Here is a 22,488-nt window from a genome sequence, read left to right as displayed (position 1 = left end):
CTTGCTTCACGATACAGAGAATACATGTACTAGGGACAGGTGTGCAAGAAAACAGGCACCAGAGACTGCTCAGATCACTGTGCAAAGACCTGACCTCAGCCTGAAGGCATCTCACTAGGCTTCACCTCCTTCTTCAGGAAACCTCTCACCTATAGCAAAAGGTGATCTCACCTACCAGGGACTGGATCCAAACTTCAGCCACAAGTGGATCACCCTCGTTCTTCAAGAAAGCTCTCTTCAGGATCTGAAAGAACATAGGTGATCTTATCCACCTGGGACTGGATCCAAACTTGAGCCACAAGTGGACCACTCAGCAGACAGACCTAACTTTGCAAACCGAGACCCTGCAAGTAAGAATAGCTGAGATCCTTGCTAAGCAAGGACCTGATCTTCTTCAGGTAAGAACCTCAACCAACCTGTCCTACAGGGGCTTCACCTTATTAACCAGCAAAAAGATAACCAAGAAAGGACTATCCTTAGGGGTTACCAATCTGCACAACTGACCTCATACAAGCTGACCATACTAGTTACTACTGACCTCCATGTCCAGAGGACTTTAGCTAGAGACCAAGATAAACTCCTGAGACTACAGGTAGGACTCACCTAGGACCTGACCTCTGGAATGGCCACACACAGAGTCCAATTCTTCAACGTGTCTCCAGGACTTCAGAGAACAGGAAGCCTCAAGTTGCCCAGTAAGTGTGTCAAACTTTTTTTTATGGCTGCAAATGATTAACTTATATAATAACTTAATATTTGTTGCAAATAAGGGTTACAATGTTGCAGTGAACATCCATAGCCTGGTCCACTAAGCTTGTAGCACCATCATAACCCTAAGTGTGTATTCTAGGGATCTCATTATTAAGGGCAATGTGTGACTATTGGAGATTGTCTTGTCTTCTAATCCTCCTTGTGTGTGTCTAGAGATTGTGGCTGGAGTGGCCACTGCTTATCTGTGTCAGCCTGACTGTCCCTGCACCTTACAGCTTCATACTCAAGTCAGGATGGAAACTTTATCTGTATTCTAATCTGCCAGAGCTTCACTCAATTATGAGACCGTGTAGAGCTGATAATGGGTTAATAACACACAGACACTATGCAGCCCCCTATATGACACATGTAGCAGAGGTGAAGTCTTTCAGAATTAGGATTTAACTCCAGGTTTACCTGTCCTGCGCTCTTCTGAAAACACAGAGGTAATCTAAGAAATTGGTATTAAAAGTAAGTTGTGACAAGCTCAGCTCTGCTACATATGTGGATTGAATCACTAGATTTTAAGATCTTCCTGCTGCAAGAATAATATATATTGTATGTTTTTTCCATATCTAATGGAAGTAATTGGTAATTACAGTATATTACTATCATAGTATCTAATGTTTATACATAGAAGAATACTACTACACTATCTCCTAGTTACATGCAGTATATACAAGTATACTATCACCTAGTGTTATATATATATATACACACAAGTATACTACTAATACAGTACCACCTGGTTATATACAGTATATACAAGTATACTACTAATACAGTATCACCTGGTTATATACAGTATATACAAGTATACTACTAATACTGTATTACCTAGTTATATATATACAAGTATACTACTTTTCATACATACAACTACACTTCTGTTACAGAATCTCCTAGTTATATATACAAGTATAAAACTACTACAGTATCTACTATTCATACATACAAGTATACGATTGTTACAGTATCTCCTAGTTATACATACACGTATACTACTATTCATAGCTACAACTATACTATTACAGTATCACCTATTACATACACATATACTACTATTCATACATACAACTGTATTACCTATTACATACAAATATACTACTACTACTGTATCTACTTTTCATACATACAACTTTACTATTACAGTATCACCTTTTACATACACATCTACTACTACTACTACAGTATCTACTATTCATACCTACAACTATAGTATTACTACAGTTCCTATTATTTATACACACAGCTATTATATTCTCCATATCAAAAGGGCAGCACGGTGGCTCAGTGGTTAGCACTGTAGCCTTGCAGCACCGGAGTCCTAGGTTCAAATCCTGCCAAGGGCAACAGCTGCAAGGAGTTTATATGTTCTCCCTGTGTTTGCGTGGGTTTCCTCCGGGTACTCTGGTTTCCTCCCATGCTCCAAAGACATACTGATAGTGAATGTAGATTATGACAGTGACTTACAATATCTGTAAAGCGCTGCGGAATATGATGGTACTATATAAGTAAGCATAATAAATAAAATAAATAAGATGTGTAAATTCCATATTTTACACATTCACCAGATATCTATCGATTTGTAAAATTTACTGTAAATTGAAGATTTGTGTTTTCTATTCATTACAGCAAATTTGTTTCATTTAAGGCAAAAAGTGGCATACTTTTTATTCATTATAATTCTACATGGAGATGTAACTACTCAGCTACATAGAGTATATTTTCCTCGATTTGGTATCCTATAGTTGAAAACAAATGAAGGAAGTTCTATGGTTCAGGCCGGGTCCACTTCTCACCAGAGTGTCTGTTTGGAGACTCCATCAGAGTGACTGACAAAAATCACCGGACAAAAAAGTTCTGCATGTCCAATTTTTTGTTTTTTTAAAGGTAGATTGTGAGCCCCATATCACAATGTACCTTTTCCCCTATCAGTATGTCTTTGGAGTATAGGAGGAAATCCACGCAAACACAGGGAGAACATACAAACTCCTTGCCGATGTTGTTCTTGGCAGAATTCGAACCCAGGACTCCAGCACTAACCATTGGGCCACTATGTTGCCCCTTGTCCAACTTTTTCATCCACCATTTTCAGTTTAAGGGGCTGTTCCCACGGAGTAACTGGGCGCTTATTCTGACACGTAAACACTTGTCAGAGTGAGCGCTTCAAAACAGAATCCCATTGACTTCAATGGGTTCCATCTAACGTGTGTAACACATTGAAATAAATGGGTTAAAAAGCCTCCATAGATTTCAATGTGTAGCGCGCGTAAGACGGAACCCATTGAAGTCAATGGGATTCTGTTTTGAAGCGCTCACTCTGACACGTGTTTACGTGTCAGAATAAGCGCCCAGTTACTCCGTGGGAACGGGTCTTAATACAACGGAGAGTTAATAGACCACATTATAGTCTGGTGTTTTAGCAAATTGTGTGTCCGTTGTTCTGCTTCTCCTACAGACCAGAACAAGGGACACCAGGCATAGATGTGAGCATAGTGTCAGTTATACCACAAAAAAAATTACTACATAGATGAAATAATGTAATAGTAATGGAGTACAGTAAGAGGTTCGGTATTATTTAGGTGTGGGTGTTGGCAGGATAGGGTGTTGTAGGGTTATTTAGGGCGAGGCTTTGGTGTAGGGTCAGGTTTTATTAGGGACAGTTCCTTGGAAATCAGTAGGGACAGCTGGTGCCATATAACATTTCTAACATCGGAACGGCCTGGTGTTTATTTCTAACAAATACTCCCATAAGACTAAAAACAGTAAAAAGTCGCATATTTATGGGATGTTTTATCTTTAACTGTATCGCAGGAAGTTTTACATTTGGTCAGGAGCTATCCAATGTGTATGACTAGCCTTAAAGATAGGGATTCTGCTATCTGATTGACAGTATTGTCTGACTACGACAGTGATTGCTGCAGCCTCTTCACTGCTTACCAAGTACAGCGCCATATATTGGATAGTGGCTGTGCTTGGTATTGCAGCTCAGTCCCATTCATTTGAATGGGACTGAGCTGCAGTATTGACATGTGACAAATGGATGTGATGTCACTACCAGAGAAGTGGACCCTTTAACAAGTCTCTAAACATGGCTGACTAGTAGGTATTGTATTCTAGAAAAGCCAGATATAGTCAGTACTATTACAGCCCCCATTTAGGCTAACGTCCCATGGGCCGGAAACGCCCCGCTAAAGCGCTGCTGGAACGATTATGGCGAGAGCGCATTGGTTGCATGTTATCCCCCCTCCTCTATATGGCTGCAGCGGTCAGGGGTCGCACGCTGGTGATCAGTTGGGTAAATTATCGTTTCGTAGGATTGGCTTCCCCTGCAATGACCTTTAACTTTCCTGCTGCCCTGGATGAACTAGTTATGCAGTGATCAGATAGGCTACATCACTAGGCGTAAGGGTTATCACCCAGCTTTTCCAGAACCAGATATAAGGAAACGCTTATCTAGAGTTTTTGCTTTGACAGAAGAGGACAAGTCAAGGACTTCAGACTTGCGGATGATTCCGTTATCTTCTTCGAGTGGCCTTTGGCTACTCCTTATATCCTTACTGCACCACATGAGATAGATTACCATCGGGAGTAGCGGAATGGAGGTGGACGCAGAGATTGGCGCTGGAGATTTCAGGCTGACAGCTCCTGCTTGTTTGTAATTGTGTTTGGCTGCGGAGATGAATCCTGCCCTCTCCTTCTCTACATAACATTCTCTATGTCCTGGCTGTCATCACATCTGAACGCTGAACCGCAAAACATCGTCATTCCTGTTCTATCCCATAATAATGATTTAATTATTGAGCTCGGCAAAGATTTACACGTCCGCTTTATGTTTAATGCATCTCAGGGCTGGGGGGGGGGGGGAATGGCAGAATTTGTCATTTTATTAAAGAGCACTTACGTCCCGGAGAGCCGCCGTACAATCAGGATTATGACATGAGAAATAATGACACATTTTGTTGTCATTTCTGTTTCCTTCCTTTGAATAGCTTAAAAATAGCAACAGAATCCAAGTCCTGGACGCGGCGCTGTATACCCAGCCTGCACCGGAGCACAAATATAATTGGGACCTTCTGGACTAGAAAGCGTCACGTGGGGCTGCGAGAGACAAATCCTACATTTCACATTAGGCTGATTTATTCTGTTTATGGTTGGGTTATAAAATATCGTTGTAGAATTAGAGATTCCATTTAAAGGGACCTGCCGCCATGAAAATGGAATCCGATCTGCAGGCGGCATGTTATAGAGCAGGAGGAGCGGAGTGGGTTTGTAGGGAAATATTCCGTATAACATGTAAGGTATTCATGTATAGCATTGCTCTTTCAATGCACCTTGTCATGGGAGTGGTCACTGATCACCGCTAGAGATGAGCGAACAGTAAAATGTTCGAGGTTCGATATTTGTTTTGAGTAGCCCCTCAATACTCGACTACTCCAATCGAATATCAAACCCTATTATAGTCTCTGGGAGGAAGATGCTCGTTTCAGGGGTAGGCAACATTTGATCAAATTATACTTACCAAGTCCACGAGTGAGGGTCGGGCTGGATCCTCCGAGAAGTATTCTCCGTGCAGCGTCCCCGCGGCGTCTTCCGACTCTTCATTCACTCTGCCAGGCATCGGGCCTGGGCAGAGCCGACTGCGCATATCCACTTGTAGTGCGGGCATGCGCAGTCGGCTCTGCCCAGGCCCGATGCCTGGCAGAGTGAATTCAGAGCCGCAAGACGCCGCGGGGACGCTGCACGGAGAAGACTTCTCGGAGGATCCAGCCCGACACTCACTCGTGGACTTGGTAAGTATAATTTGATCGAACGTTGCCTACCCCTGAAATGAGCATTTTCCCCCCGTAGACTATAATAGGGTTCGATATTTGATTTGAGTAGTCGAATATTGAGGGGCTACTCGAAACGAATATTGAACCTCGAACATTTTACTGTTCGCTCATCTCTAAAAATGATCAACCTTTTGTCCTTTGCAGTCTGCCTGTGTCTTCTCCTACATTGCATACTGCTCAGTGCCATTCTCAGTGAGGTCTGTAAAATGAACTTGTGACACCTTAGTATTATAAAAAAATATATGGATTTGCTTCTATTATGTGATTAATATTTTTTCTGATTAGTTTTCATTAAACATTCTCAGCTATTTGTCATCAGCGGCCTGGATGTCTTCTCATACATTGCATGCTGTTCTGTCCCATTCTTAGCAAAATTTGTCACATGAGCTAGCTGACTGGATCACTTTGTAGCCTTTATCTTTGTTTTTCTGAATGATCTTTACAGCTGACATATTTACAACCAAATTTTTTTAAAAAAAAAGGCTTAAAGGGGTGTCATAGGGATCTGAACAGAGACTCCTTTCTGGATCCACGGCCAAACGGACAGGTACATTTGTAGTATTTGTTATTTTAAGTTTCTGTAAAAAAAAAACTACAACCCTACTCTAGATCAAAAATATGTCAGCTGGGGATTCAAGAGAAAAAGATTGCAGAGCAGTTCATGTGATTCTGAGTGGGACTGCGCAGCCTGCAATGTAAAAAATATGCAAATATTTTCTCCAGGATGTAATTAGGAGAACAGTGCCTCTGTATGCCGCCCTCTAGAGGGCAGCCCCCTTAACATCATGCATGACTCAGTTAATAAGGCTACTATCATGATGCGGATTTAATTGCCAAATTAGTATTTCTCTTCCAAAAGGAGCAGATTCCCATGGACAGCGCTGTTTCGGTCTTTTGGACCTCCTCAGCATAGCGCAGGGATACTGATTTGGCAGAGTGAGAGACTATAGACCAGGGTCAGGGGATAAGGAGAGTGTGTGCCTACATAGGCAGTACGGAGACTTATAAGTCATTCTTGCTTCGCTAGGATTCTGGGTAAAAATATGCAAATCTATTCTCCAGGATGTAATGAGAATACACGTAGGCTTCAGAAGGCAAATAGTTGAGAATATTTACAATAATTATCTATTCCATGAAAAAAAAAAAATCAATGTGATTTTAAAATCTTATGACACAAACATTAGCTTTAGGACCTTTCACCACCACTAACAACTCTAACTCTTTGGCATCCCTCAATAGGCGCCACTCAACTGATTCCAGCACAGTTGGAATTTTTTCTCTAGCCCCCACCGATCCTGAGCAATCAATGCTTTTAATTTCAACACACAATCTGCTGGTCTCTACTGTCAGATGGGTGGCCCTGGGCTGGAATAGACAATCGTGGACCTCCCAAATGACAGTAGGGAGCCTAATAAGTATATTTGGTGCTGAAATTTACAACATCAATTGTTCTGGAACAAGTGGAGCACCATCTACTGAAGGATGTAAAGAGTTGGTGGAGGTGATGAAAGGTCCTCTTTAAAAAAAGTAGATTTAATGATGCACTCAGTTGCTTTCCATATTTTTAGTACCCCTAGTATATAATGATATAATCACTTGATCAATTGAACAATATACTGCTATAATATACATGCTATTACACCTTGCCTGTGGAAGCATGACAGCCATTATATGGAAATAATGCACAGTAATAATGTGAGGTGAGCAGCATGTCAGTGTCCCTGTTTCTCCTTCTCCTCCTGCTTCCCCTTTCCATAGATCACTTGATCAGTTGAACAATATACTGCTATAATATACATACTATTATATCCTGTCTGTGCAAGCATGACAGACATTATATGAAGTAATGCACAGTAATAATGTGAGGTGAGCAGCATGTCAGTGTCCCTGTTTCTCCTCCTCCTACTTTCCCTCTCCATAGACTTCTATGTGCAGCTGTAATTTGACACTTCAATGCACAGTCCAGCTTGGGAGGCCAAGATGGATTCAACAATGTGGGAGCAGTCTGTTAATTAGTGAATAGATACTTTTGTCTGATATTTGGTTCTCCCATAGATTTGTGTAAAGATTATTGAGTGCTTAACCTTTACAATGCCTCTATAGCTCCGAACAAATTCATTTGAAGAAATCAATATCTATAATGCCTTGATCTTTACTCTTATCAAACAGCGACAGTGAAGGAAACCTCATTACTCGGCATCAGTGCCCAGCCTTCCCAAAAGAGTAGAGATCATTATAGAAGAAACAAAGGAGACCAACCGTATATCAATGCCCATGAGACGTCCCACCGGAACACGCGGCCACTAGAACATTGCTTTCATGTAGTCCATATAATTTGATTTCCTTCCGTGTTCTCAGAAATGTACCCCAAATGAGTCCTAACTCACATGACAGCGGCTGTGTATTATATCACAATCCGTAATGTCAGACAAGTCTTCAGTAGATGGAGCTCTAGCTTAGAGTGATCCAGACTTCTCTGTCAGTATATAGTCATACGTATCAATGGAACGTTAGATCTTCTCGGCTCTCAGAACTCTTTGCTCTTACTTTTTTGGCAAGTATGCCGCAAATCTGTCTGAACTATTACTATATGTCAATTATATTACTTCTCTGTTGTAGAAGAAGAGTGGGGTGAAGTGTCATGGGGCTACGAGATTATGGACGTAAGGGCGGACATACAAATGGGGGAATATTGGGAACAACCATATTATTTTAGTATTAACTAAATGACAGGTCCAAAGTAATGCTGTGGCCAGAATCAGACTGCCAGTGATTTATTGCTCCCATAAATTAAAGGGATTTTTCCTTAGCATAGGTCAGTAATATCAGACTGGTGGTGTCCGACACCTGGCACCTCCACTGATCAGCTGTTTGTAAAGGTTACAGCATTCAGGCCACATTCTATCCATTCTATCACATGGAATACTACTGTTCTTGGTATTCAGTAAAGACAGCCTCTTCCAACAGCTGATTGGTGAGGGTACAGTTTGTTGGACCCTCAGCGATCTAATCTTGGTGACCTATCCTAACAGCTATGGAGCCATCTTTATTTGTGTCAGGAGAAGAATAGTCATTCTGTTGTGAAAGAGAACTGTCTCTCTATAGTGAAGATGTCTCTGTGTTTTGAAGAACTCTGCGCTTTTCCCCCCTTACTTCTCCATAGACTTCTATTGTACAGATTTGATCAGAAGGAGGCAAATCAGTTAAGAAACAGGCACTTTTCCAAAATTTTACTTACGCTTTAAAGAAACACAAGTAATTATATACTGATGACCTTGCTTAATGTTACCAACCCCATTATAGAGTATATATATATATATATATATATTTATATACTCACCGGCCACTTTATTAGGTACACCTGTCCAACTGCTCGTTAACACTTAATTTCTAATCAGCCAATCACATGGCGGCAACTCAGTGCATTTAGGCATGTAGACATGGTCAAGACTATCTCCTGCAGTTCAGTATGGGGAAGAAAGGTGATTTGAGTGCCTTTGAACGTGGCATGGTTGTTGGTGCCAGAAGGGCTGGTCTGAGTATTTCAGAAACTGCTGATCTACTGGGATTTTCTCGCACAACCATCTCTAGGGTTTACAGAGAATGGTCCGAAAAAGAAAAAACATCCAGTGAGCGGCAGTTCTGTGGGCGGAAATGCGTTGTTGATGCCAGAGGTCAGAGGAGAATGGCCAGACTGGTTTGAGCTGATAGAAAGGCAACAGTGACTCAAATAGCCACCCGTTACAACCAAGGTAGCCAGAAGAGCATCTCTGAACGCCGCACAGTATGTCGAACTTTGAGGCAGATGGGCTACAGCAGCAGAAGACCACACCGGGTGCCACTCCTTTCAGCTAAGAACAGGAAACTGAGGCTACAATTTGCACAAGCTCATCGAAATTGGACAATTGAAGATTGGAAAAACGTTGCCTGGTCTGATGAGTCTCGATTTCTGCTGCGACATTCGGATGGTAGGGTCAGAATTTGGCGTCAACAACATGAAAGCATGGATCCATCCTGCCTTGTATCAACGGTTCAGGCTGGTGGTGGTGGTGTCATGGTGTGGGGAATATTTTCTTGGCACTCTTTGGGCTCCTTGGTACCAATTGAGCATCGTTGCAACGCCAAAGCCTACCTGAGTATTGTTGCTGACCATGTCCATCCCTTTATGACCACAATGTACCCAACATCTGATGGCTACTTTCAGCAGGATAATGCGCCATGTCATAAAGCTGGAATCATCTCAGACTGGTTTCTTGAACATGACAATGAGTTCACTGTACTCCAATGGCCTCCACAGTCACCAGATCTCAATCCAATAGAGCATCTTTGGGATGTGGTGGAACGGGAGATTCGCATCATGGATGTGCAGCCGACAAATCTGCGACTGCAACTGTGTGATGCCATCATGTCAATATGGACCAAAATCTCTGAGGAATGCTTCCAGCACCTTGTTGAATCTATGCCACGAAGAATTGAGGCAGTTCTGAAGGCAAAAGGGGGTCCAACCCGTTACTAGCATGGTGTACCTAATAAAGTGGCCGGTGAGTGTGTATATATATATATATATATATATATATATACAGTCCTATGAAAAAGTTTGGGCACCCCTATTAATCTTAATCATTTTTTGTTCTAAATATTTTGGTGTTTGCAACAGCCATTTCAGTTTGATATATCTAATAACTGATGGACACAGTAATATTTCAGGATTGAAATGAGGTTTATTGTACTAACAGAAAATGTGCAATATGCATTAAACCAAAATTTGACTGGTGCAAAAGTACGGTCGCCCTTATCATTTTATTGATTTGAATTCCCCTAACTACTTTTTACTGACTTACTGAAGCACAAAATTGGTTTTGTAACCTCAGTGAGCTTTGAACTTCATAGCCAGATGTATCCAATCATGAGAAAAGATATTTAAGGTGGCCAATTGCAAGTTGTTCTACTATTTGAATCTCCTCTGAAGAGTGGCATCATGGGCTACTCAAAACAACTCTCAAATGATCTGAAAACAAAGATTGTTCAACATAGTTGTTCAGGGGAAGGATACAAAAAGTTGTCTCAGAGATTTAACCTGTCAGTTTCCACTGTGAGGAACATAGTAAGGAAATGGAAGACCACAGGGACAGTTCTTGTTAAGCCCAGAAGTGGCAGGCCAAGAAAAATATCAGAAAGGCAGAGAAGAAGAATGGTGAGAACAGTCAAGGACAATCCACAGACCACCTCCAAAGAGCTGCAGCATCATCTTGCTGCAGATGGTGTCACTGTGCATCGGTCAACTATACAGCGCACTTTGCACAAGGAGAAGCTGAATGGGAGAGTGATGAGAAAGAAGCCGTTTCTGCAAGCACGCCACAAACAGAGTCGCCTGAGGTATGAAAAAGCACATTTAGACAAGCCAGCTTCATTTTGGATGAAGGTCCTGTGGCCTGATGAAACAAAGATTGAGTTGTTTGGTCATACAAAAAGGCGTTATGCATGGCGTCCAAAAAAACAGCATTCCAAGAAAAACACTTGCTACCCACTGTAAAATTTGGTGGAGGTTCCATCATGCTTTGGGGCTGTGTAGCCAATGCCAGCATCGGGAATCTTGTTAAAGTTGAGGGTCGCATGGATTCCACTCAGCATCCGCAGATTCTTGAGAATAATGTTCAAGAATCAGTGACGAAGTTGAAGTTACGCCGGGGATGGATATTTCAGCAAGACAATGATCCAAAACACCGCTCCAAATCCTCAGGCATTCATGCAGAGGAACAATTACAATGTTCTGGAATGACCATCCCAGTCCCCAGACCTGAATATCATTGAACATCTGTGGGATGATTGGAAGCGGGCTGTCCATGCTCGGCCACCATCACACTGAACTGAACTTGAATTGTTTTGTAAAGAGGAATGGTCCAAAATACCTTCATCCAGGATCCAGGAACTGATTAAAAGCTACAGGAAGCGACTAGAGGCTGTTATCTTTGTAAAAGGAGGATCTACTAAATATTAATGTCACTTTTCTGTTGAGGTGCCCATATTTTTGCAACGGTCAAATTTTGGTTTAATGCATATTGCACATTTTCTGTTAGTACAATAAACCTCATTTCAATCCTGAAATATTACTGTGTCCATCAGTTATTAGATGTATCAAACTGAAATGGCTGTTGCAAACACCAAAATATTTAGAACTAAAAATGATTAAGATTAATAGGGGTGCCCAAACTTTTTCATAGGACTGTATATGTTTTTTATACTGAATGCATTCAGTTAGCTGCACGTCTGCTTTACCATAGTGTGTGATATTTGAGAGGGTTCCTATATAACCCCCTCACCTCCACTTTCTATTGATTGTGAATGCGGCACAGGCGGAGGCCGTTCCTGCTTACTGCTGCCTGGGTCCGCTGACTCTGCAGTCATGAGAGACTAAATCAAGGAGGAAATTTCCAGCGTAAATCAAGTATTTACTATCCACTTAATGTGTATACATTGGCACGCAGCGAAAGCGGCGAGATTTTATTTTGTCCTTTCAAAAAACTTTTAGATACTTTTTTAGATATTCTTGAATTCCAAAAATTTAGACCAAATCTAGTACTATAAAACCTCTCGAAAAGACCACCCCTTACCCAGAGAAGACACCCCCTTTCCCAGAGAAGACTACCTCCTTTACCCAGAGAAGACCACCTCCTTTACCCAGAGAAGACCACCGCCCTTACCCAGAGAAGACCACCACCCTTACCCAGAGAAGACCACCGCCCTTACCCAGAGAAGACCAGTCCATTACCCAGAGAATACACCCCCTTTCCCAGAGAAGACCACCTCCCTTACCCAGAGAAGACCACCTCCCTTACCCAGAGAAGACCACCACCCTTACCCAGAGAAGACCACCTCCCTTACCCAGAGAAGACCACCGCCCTTACCCAGAGAAGACCACCTCCCTTACCCAGAGAAGACCACCGCCCTTACCCAGAGAAGACCACCGCCCTTACCCAGAGAAGACCACCTCCCTTACCCAGAGAAGACCACCGCCCTTACCCAGAGAAGACCACCTCCCTTACCCAGAGAAGACCACCGCCCTTACCCAGAGAAGACCACCGCCCTTACCCAGAGAAGACCACCGCCCTTACCCAGAGAAGACCACCGCCCTTACCCAGAGAAGACCACCGCCCTTACCCAGAGAAGACCACCGCCCTTACCCAGAGAAGACCACCGCCCTTACCCAGAGAAGACCACCGCCCTTACCCAGAGAAGACCACCGCCCTTACCCAGAGAAGACCACCGCCCTTACCCAGAGAAGACCACCGCCCTTACCCAGAGAAGACCACCGCCCTTACCCAGAGAAGACCACCGCCCTTACCCAGAGAAGACCACCGCCCTTACCCAGAGAAGACCACCGCCCTTACCCAGAGAAGACCACCGCCCTTACCCAGAGAAGACCACCGCCCTTACCCAGAGAAGACCACCGCCCTTACCCAGAGAAGACCACCGCCCTTACCCAGAGAAGACTACTCTCTTACCCAGAGAAGACTACTCTCTTACCCAGAGAAGACCACCTCCCTTACCCAGAGAAGACCACCTCCCTTACCCAGAGAAGACCACTCCCTTACCCAGAGAAGACCACCTCCCTTACTCAGAGAAGACCACCTCCTTTACTCAGAGAAGACCACTCCCTTACCCAGAGAAGACCACTCCCTTACCCAGAGAAGACCACCTCCCTTACCCAGAGAAGACCCCTCCTTTACTCAGAGAAGACCACCTCCTTTACTCAGAGAAGACCACCTCCCTTACCCAGAGAAGACCACCTCCCTTACCCAGAGAAGACCACTCCCTTACCCAGAGAAGACCACTCCCTTACCCAGAGAAGACCACTCCCTTATCCAGAGAAGACCACTCCCTTACCCAGAGAAGACCACTCCCTTACCCAGAGAAGACCACTCCCTTACCCAGAGAAGACCACCTCCCTTACCCAGAGAAGACCACTCCCTTACCCAGAGAAGACCACTCCCTTACCCAGAGAAGACCACTCCCTTACCCAGAGAAGACCACTCCCTTACCCAGAGAAGACCACTCCCTTACCCAGAGAAGACCACTCCCTTACCCAGAGAAGACCACTCCCTTACCCAGAGAAGACCACTCCCTTACCCAGAGAAGACCACCTCCCTTACCCAGAGAAGACCACTCCCTTACCCAAGAAGACCACTCCCTTACCCAGAGAAGACCACTCCCTTACCCAAGAAGACCACTCCCTTACCCAGAGAAGACCACTCCCTTACCCAGAGAAGACCACCTCCCTTACCCAGAGAAGACCACTCCCTTACCCGAGAAGACCACTCCCTTACCCAGAGAAGACCACCTCCCTTACACAGAGAAGACCACTCCCTTACCCAGAGAAGACCACCTCCCTTACCCAGAGAAGACCACCTCCCTTACCCAGACCACATTTTCTTTGATGGCTTTTCAGTTCTCCATGTTAGCCTTTTTCTTTGAGCAGACCATCCCCCTAGACGATCACTTTTAAATGTAGCTTTGGGTGGTGATCTTATAGAGACTTCACTGTATTTTAGTTATTTTTAACCTCCTGTCAGACAATGTCCAAATGATTGAATCAAATTTTTGTGTTAAACCTATTTAATACATGCTAGTCACCGATTTATGATAGGATAACACTTTTTGCCCATCAATTTGTGCTGTGAACACGGGAGGGGGGTGTTAGGTCATCAGTCATCTCCTTTACATACAGTGATGGGTGACACCTCTATTATAAAGCTGGAGGCAGGTAACAAAGGATTACACCATTGAAAATTTCTTCTCTCTTCTTCCCCCTATAGTGACCTCTTTACATGTCCTGAGCACGACCACTACACTTTCCCATGGAAATCAATGGGGCACAGGATCACTCCATTGACAATGCAAATACCACAGATAACACAGGATTACTCCACTGACAATGGGTAATTGAGATAGCTACTGTTCTCTTCTCGCCCTCCTGACACTTCACCTGTCACAGAGCATGCCCACTACAATTTCCAAAGTTAATTGAGTCATTTTCTTACGAAGCTGACACCTCTATTATAAAGTTGTAGGCAGACAACACAGGATCCCAACAGTGATGATGGTTAATGGAAACAAAGTCTTTTCTCTCCTTACATACTGGTCAAATATGTACACTAGAGGTCTATGGAGAGGGGAGCTTATCAAAGTAGAGAGATATTTGCACTATGGAGAGACAGTTTACTTTCACAACACTTGTGCCCATGGGTTGTATCTTTTAGCACTGGCCTTAGTTGTTGTCCAGCTGTTCGTACCCTTTCTCCATTTCCATGTACCTCAAGATACCCCAGTGGATATTATCAACTTTTGCATTTTTTTTTTTGTAGATTGTGAGCCCCACATAGGGATCACAATGTACTTTTTTCCCCTATCAGTATGTCTTTGTAGGATGGGTGGAAATCCACGCAAACACGGGGAGAACATACAAACTCCTTGCAGATGTTGTTCCTGGTGGGATTCGAACCCAGGACCCCAACACTGCAACCTGCAGTGCTAATCACTGAGCCACCGTACTGCCCCAAGTTTTGCATTTTTTTATGCAGTGACTTTTCGGTGGAGGAGTCCTTTACTATAGCTCAATAGTTCAGAATCATAAAACCAGCACTTGCCCCCCTTCCTCCTCCTGCAGAAGACGTTGCAGTAATCCATACCGTCCATTCCCCTCTCTGATCCACTATAGCTATAGTTGCCTGTATCATTATTCGGGGTTACCTTGGCGGACAACCCTCATCTCGCTATCACAAATTGCGTCCTAACAATTTTATGGTAGAAAAAGGAAAACTAAAATTGCCAAATAAGTTTCAGTGACTTTTCCGTCACCGTATTATAAAAATCATTATATTTGTATTTGTTCCTTCACATGAAAGTAACCCCCCCCCCCCCAAGTTCTCAGCCCCCAGCCCCATAAAAACTCTTTGTCATCGGCTTATGAGTGCGATGGCCGGCACCTTTCAGTTCCTCATTTACTGTAACAAATGGGAATGTTGCTTGTTCTGTCGCTCTCTCTATCTCCCTCGGAACACTTGTGACCCTCGCACCGTCTACAGATGAGTCATTTCTCCGGAGACCGAGCTGTTCAGAACCAGTAAGTGGGGAAGAAATACATAAAACAAAGCTTTAACCGTTACCTGGCCGGGCCCGACCCTTAAAAAAAACCGCCCCTCGTACGTTCACTCTCTTCAGTTACTAAATAATCCGTTTTATATTTTTTGTTTTACATCTTATTATTTTTTTAGAATTTTTTTTTCTCCGCCATAAAAGTCAAGGTTAATTTAATGTTTTGTGTCTTTTACTTTAGACTCGCGCAGTTTTTATAGTCGCCATTACGTTTTATTGAAGCAATTCAGTGTCGAGTTTAATGTTGGTATTTATCATAATGTTACTTTAATGTCTCTACGTGTGTGTGTGGCGGGGGAGGGGGGCATATTTAATAGTTGCCCAAATTTGTCTATTTTATCATCATCTGTTCATAGTGTAACATAAAGATTCAGTATATGACATTTTTGGCGCTACATTTATATGGATATTTTGATACGTCGTCGTAAAAGGGTAAAAATATTGATGACCTATCCTAAAGATAGGCCATTCACCCCAGATTTGTAGGGGTCCGACAGATCAGCAGCTAGTACAAAGAGAATGGAGCAGGAAGCAGACAGCACTGTTCTTTGAGTAGTGGTCATGTCAGGTACTGCAGATCATTTCAATGGGACCTAAGTTGAAGTGAGTACACAGTGAAAACAGCTGATCGGTGAAGGTGTCAGACATGCACAGATCTAATATTAGTGACTTTTTCTTAGGATAGATCATCAATATTTTTAACCCAAAAAACCCCTTTAAATCATGACATTTGGAATATATAGTATATAGAAGTATATTTCCTCCTCATTGTTAGCATGTTGTGGATGGTGCATGTATAACATCCTGTGGATTATAGTAAACCCTTTTAATGATAACATTCTAGATGACGTCAGAAGCCACAAGGGGGCACTCATTGTATACATATTTATGCAACTTTTCCAGGCTAAGGATAGGTCACCACTATCATATTGGTGGAGTCTGACTCTAGGTACCCCCACTGATTATCTGTTCTCTGCAGCTATTACAGAGAATGGAGCAGGAAACAAAGAGCGCCGTTCTCTGGGTAGTGGTCAAAGCAGGTTACTGCAGTTCACATTCTATTGAATGTGAGCTAAGCTGCAGTGATTTGGCATAGCCCCTGCACAGAAAACAGAATGGTCAGCCATGCGTCAGACCCCCACCAAACTAATATGGATTTAGAGTGGGGCATAAACATTTTTAGCCCAGAAAACCCCTTTAAAATGGGGTTTCATCCAATTCTCCCAGAACGTCCAGGAGGCATCTAAAACTGGAGTGACCCCCAAATCTGAGAAAGGTCAAAAAAATCTCCCAGTTCCGACTGGGAAAGGGTACTTGCCCTGATAAATACCCCTAGTTAGATCCAGGAGCTTCTTTTGCCTAGTGGGGTATGATGGCAGTAAATATCATGGCCGCCAGTGCCGTCCTATGTAAGAATCCTGCCATAATATGTAACTAGGACAGTCTCGAAGCCTATGAGGGGCAATTTATGGAGGACCCCTTTAAGGTGGAGTCTCGCTTTAATAATAACCAGGATGCTATAGTAACTCTTCCTTTTCTTGGACGCCGGTTCTTAGTACTTTACTTCGTTGTATCCATCATATGCATGAGCTATGGGGTCGGGCTGGAAGGTTCTACTTGTATTAAATCGCTCGGCCACAACATTCGTTCGGAATAAATATGAGTTTTTATTTTTATATTTTGAAGCTGGCCGTGGCCCAGAAGCCTCCAGTACAACGTGTGCCTTCATGCTGTACGGACGCCTCCATTATGTCAATAAAAGCTGCAGCAGTGATTTTTCTGGACGGCTAAGATCCGATCCTACAGCACGTTCTCGCAGATTTCTGTTGAGTTGTGTCTGGAACTTTTATGCCTAAGCACAAAATGGTCTATAGGGACGGAGAAGGTAGATAGTAGTAATCCACCAATCTGTCACTTTGTATCCGTTTGTACCCGTGGACGGAACTTTGATTTCTATGTAGGATGTGAATAAAGCTCGTGGACAGGTAATGGTCATGGGCAGTGGGGTACGTAGACGAACGTCGCAGTCATTGAAACGGACTCCGGATTTTGGTGTCAGCTTTTAGATTACTGCCTATGAGAGAAGAGTTGAACTTCCCATCCGTGGCCATGTGACTGCTAAGGCCAGTGATGGTCGCTGTGGTCACACTTAGGGCGGAGGATCACTGGTGTTGTTTTTGGAGCACTGGTACCGGAGATCTGAGACTGGCAAAGTAGACTGGAGACCAGAGACTGGGACAACCTCTTGGCCTGGGTGTTTCTACCGAGCTTGTGCCACTTAGATTACTGGTGTATTTTATAGTCACTGGGACCTTATGGGGTCTCGTCAGCATACCTCCCAACTTTTGAAGAACCGAAAGAGGGAGAAAATGTGCAGCGCACCGCTGCAAATTTAGCCCTGCCCACTGTGTTGACTCCGCCCATTCTCATTAATTTTTCATGTGCCCACACACAGTATAATCCTCCTACAGTCACCCGTAAATTATATGTCCCCCCTCTATCTCTCCCCCAGTTTCATATATACCCTTCATCTTCCCCCAGATTCATGTCCCCCCTCCATCTCTGCCCCCAGTTTCATGTCCCCTCCATCTCTGCCCCCAGATTCATGTCCTCTCCATCTCTGCCCCCAGTTTCATGTCCCCTCCATCTCTATCCCCAGATTCATGTCCCCTCCATCTCTGCCCCCAGATTCATGTCCTCTCCATCTCTGCCCCCAGATTCATGTCCCCACATCTCTGCCCCCAGTGTCATGCCGTCCTCTGCTTCATCTGCCCCCAGTTACACGTTCCACCTCAGTGTAAACATTACACTTACCTTCTCCTCATTCCCCCGCTGCACTCTCTCTCACTGGCGCACAGTTGTAGACGCGATGTGACGTCATCACATCGCGTCTACACAGCCAGTAGGCGGTGTGCAGCGGCGAAGCACGGAGCTGACTTGTGTCAGCTCCTTGCTTCAGCCGTGTATGTGTTCAACTCAGATCTGCGTCCTCTGGACGCAGATCTGAGTTGAAATCAGGACATACCTCCCTCCAACCGGGACCGCGGGACACATCACCGGAATCGTAAATGTCCCGCGGAAATCGGGAAGGTTGGGAGGTATGTGTCAGGGTCCAGGGCTGGGTGGCGACTGCCCCCCTATAGCGACACCCCTGGGCAGCATGCAATGGCTCTTATATAGAGTTTCTTCTTCTCCCTGCCCCATAATCAGCAAACTACTTGTAATTGTCAGACTTGGTAAAATCAGCCGAATCCTCCGGTGTTGTGACACGGGCTCGGAGAGAGGAGTCAGACGCTCTGATTGCTTCAGCGGTATTTTTAGGAAAATGGTTTGCTATCATATAAATAAGTATTCCCTAGCTAAAGCCCTGTCAGGTTGTGTTGTTACAACCGAACCATGATTTCACCGCCTATAAATATCGGCTCAATTAAACCGTCATTTACATAATTAAAAGACACGCATATCATTAATATGGAGCTGACACCCAGCACTGAATATATTCCATAGTATAACCTATTAACTCTGTATCAGCCTCGTTCACCCATTATACTTCTGCACCTAGAGCGTATGTGTTGCCCAGTAGGTGGCAGTCTCCTGCTTTCCAAGTATAAGAAGGTCCAGGATGATTGAAGAAGTTCTGAATCTGAGCTGAGTGTCTTATCATAGAGGAAAAGTTGAGATCAGTATTGGATTATAATATGGCCTTAGTGGATAGTCACACCTTGGAGGCCCGTGGCCACCCAAATCTCTCTCCAACTTTAACAAGTGTGTGACACTTAGATGTGGCCTAGGGTGTCAGTGTTTTACATGTACCTGTTAATGCTTGGATGGCTGCAACTAGTCTTCCCAGAAGCAAGGGGGCAGCATCATAGTGTGGGTGATGAGTCCATAGCTGCTTTTTTGCAGTCAAGGCCCCCCTCCTGTACCCCATGGCCATGTCATCCTTGAGTTCAACAGCATTTCGGATACATGTATAAACCCAACCTAACACTGGGGATTGAGTCAGAATGAGCATTCCTATGAAGCATGAGCCCATGTAAAAGATTCTAAAAACCATAGCCTGGTGGGCCTACCCACAAGCTTCTTACACCCCAGGACCCATGGTAGTCTTAATCCGGCCCTGACTGCCATTGTTGTGCCTATCCTTATGGAGACTATACTATAGGGGATGTGTTTTAAAGCATTGGGTGCCAAAAACTTGTCCTTTTCCCTGAGAAGATATTAGCATTCATGTTAAAGTGTAATTCCCATTTTTATTCTTGCTACTGCTTTGGTTGCAGTTTGGTGACCATTTTTATAATATACTATATTATCCTATCTAACTTTCTTTTTATTATAAAACAGGCTGTTACATTCTCCCTTGCAACCCTGTAACTGAGCTGTTACTAGGGAAAGTCCGTACATAGTTGTATTATAAATATGCAGAGCTGAAGCATTTACCAAAAGGGGAAGGTGGTCGCTTCAAAATGGCTTTATCTCCGTTTTTCTACCAACTAGAAAAATGATTCTGTATCACAAGAAAACTGAGAGACTTCAGAGATGCTGCCAAAATTGAAGTACTAGCTATAAGAGAACATGAGATATCACTAGTTCAAAACTCAGTGGGGATTTTGAACTTAATTTGCAGCTGAGAGCCCTATTTTTAGGTGGTATACAACCAGAGATACAGCCATGTGAAGTGTCCATCCCCATTTGCTCTATGTACTACATTGAGTACAGGTGTACAGACAGTCTCCCTTGCAGTGCTTACAGCATTGATAATAGGATTTATTTCAGCCTGTTTTGTATTAAAAGGAAGTTAGATAGGTTAACCAAGTATATTACAAAAATGTTCACCAAACCCCCTGACACAACAGCAAAACAAAATAAGTAAATAAAATGGGAGTTACACCTTAGGTTTTCATAGATGGATTAGCATATACTATAAGAAAAAGTTGTTACAGCAGTGCTTAGGTTAGCAGTACAAAACAGTATGTTAGAAGTTATTGGGGGCAATATGGCTGACACTGTGGTTGGTATGGCTGATATGAGGATATTTACCCTACTGTTAATAGTTTACATTGCAATTTAATGGTCATATCCCACTTATCTCAAGGACAATATTGTGGTTTTCTGTCTCTCGAACTTGCTGGAGTCCTATGTGATCCACTGGTTTAGTTTCTATAGACCTCATCATCTCATCATAAGCGCAAGAGTTCTTAAAATGTGCAGTGACCAGCTGTGTGGTATTATAACGCACATGTACAATATGAGCCTGAAGCTGGGAGTAGTACCTCAACTGTGGAAAACATCTTGCGTGGTACCAGTCCCAAAGAAACCCAACCCGATGGGCTACAATGACTACCGACCTGTAGCACTGACATCACACCTGATGAAGGTCCTAAAGAGACTGGTCCTGACACACCTACGCCCCCTAGTGAGCTCCGCTCTGGACCCCCTCCAGTTTGCCTACCAGCCAGGCATTGGGGTAGATGATGCCATCATCCACCTTCTTCATAGAGCTCTCTCTCACCTGGAGAAACCCGGGAACACTGTGAGAATAATGTTCTTTGATTTCTCTAGTGCTTTCAACACCATTCAGCCAGGGCTACTGAGGGAGAAGCTGAACCTTGGTGGTGTGGACCATCACCTGTCCAACTGGATCCTAGACTACCTGACAAACCGCCCTCAGTATGTGAGAGCCCAGGACTGTGTGTCCGACACTGTGATCTGTAGTACGGGGGCACCACAAGGTACAGTTCTTGCCCCATTACTCTTCACACTGTACACTGCTGACTTCAGGCACAACTCATCCAGCTGTTACTTACAGAAGTACTCCGATGACTCTGCTATAGTCGGCCTTATCACTGATGGCGACGATAGGGAATACAGAGACTTAAACCGGGATTTTGTTGAATGGTGCCAGCAGAACCAGCTCAGGATTAATGCTGGGAAGACCAAGGAGATGGTGGTGGACTTTAGTAAACGGAGAGGTGCTCCGACCCCGGTGGAGATCCAAGGAACATGTATTGAGATAGTCAGGACCTATAAGTACCTGGGCGTGCTCCTCAACAATAAACTAGACTGGGCTGATCACCTGGAGGTGCTGCGCAAAAAGGGCCACAGCAGACTCTACCTGCTCAGGAGGCTGAGGGCCTTCGGAGTCCGGGGGACACTTCTTAGGGCCTTCTTCAACTCTGTGGTTGCCTCAGCCATCTTTTTTTCGGTGTGGCCTGCTGGGGAAGCAGTATATCAACCAGGGACAGAAATAGACTTGACAGGCTGATCAGGAGGGCCAGCTCTGTCCTGGGGAGCCCCCTGGACCCAGTACAGGTGGTGGGTGACAGAAGGATACTGTACGTGGTGACCTCCATGCGGGAGAACAAATCCCACCCCATGTATGGGACCCTGATGGGACTTGGCAGCACTGTAAGCGACCGTCTGCTTCACCCCAAGTGTGAGAAGGAGCGCTATCGCAGGTCCTTCCTTCCAACCGCGACCAGGCTGTATAATCTACATCAGACCAAACGAAGATCACTCCGCACAGAGAACTAAATGATTATGACGATGACCATGAGGTCTTCCTCTTTCTCTTCTGTTTTTTTCCTTAGCTGCCATGGACTCCTAGTATATCTTCTCTTCTCAGCTTATCTGTGTCTACGTCTGTAATATATTACTCTGTATTATCCTGTATCTGTATTACTATGCTGCTGTAACACGCTGAAATTTCCCCAATGTGGGACTATTAAAGGATTATCTTATCTCTGCA

At 43.9% G+C, this 22,488-nt stretch overlaps 1 protein-coding gene across 1 annotated transcript in view; it reads left to right on the top strand.

The window, feature by feature from the left end:
- The first annotated feature begins 400 nt into the window (after positions 1 to 400).
- KIAA1217 (KIAA1217 ortholog) overlaps positions 401 to 22,488 on the top strand; it is a 411,023-nt gene continuing 388,935 nt past the window's right edge. Inside the window, exon 1 of the mRNA XM_075271664.1 lies at positions 401 to 695. Within this exon, the coding sequence (XP_075127765.1) occupies positions 623 to 695 (73 nt within the window). The 5' untranslated portion in view covers positions 401 to 622. The remainder of the gene's footprint in view (positions 696 to 22,488) is intronic.

Source organism: Leptodactylus fuscus, chromosome 4 (genome assembly GCF_031893055.1).
Source record: "Leptodactylus fuscus isolate aLepFus1 chromosome 4, aLepFus1.hap2, whole genome shotgun sequence".
Classification (NCBI taxonomy): domain Eukaryota; kingdom Metazoa; phylum Chordata; class Amphibia; order Anura; family Leptodactylidae; genus Leptodactylus; species Leptodactylus fuscus.
This window is presented reverse-complemented; position numbering and strand designations above follow the sequence as displayed.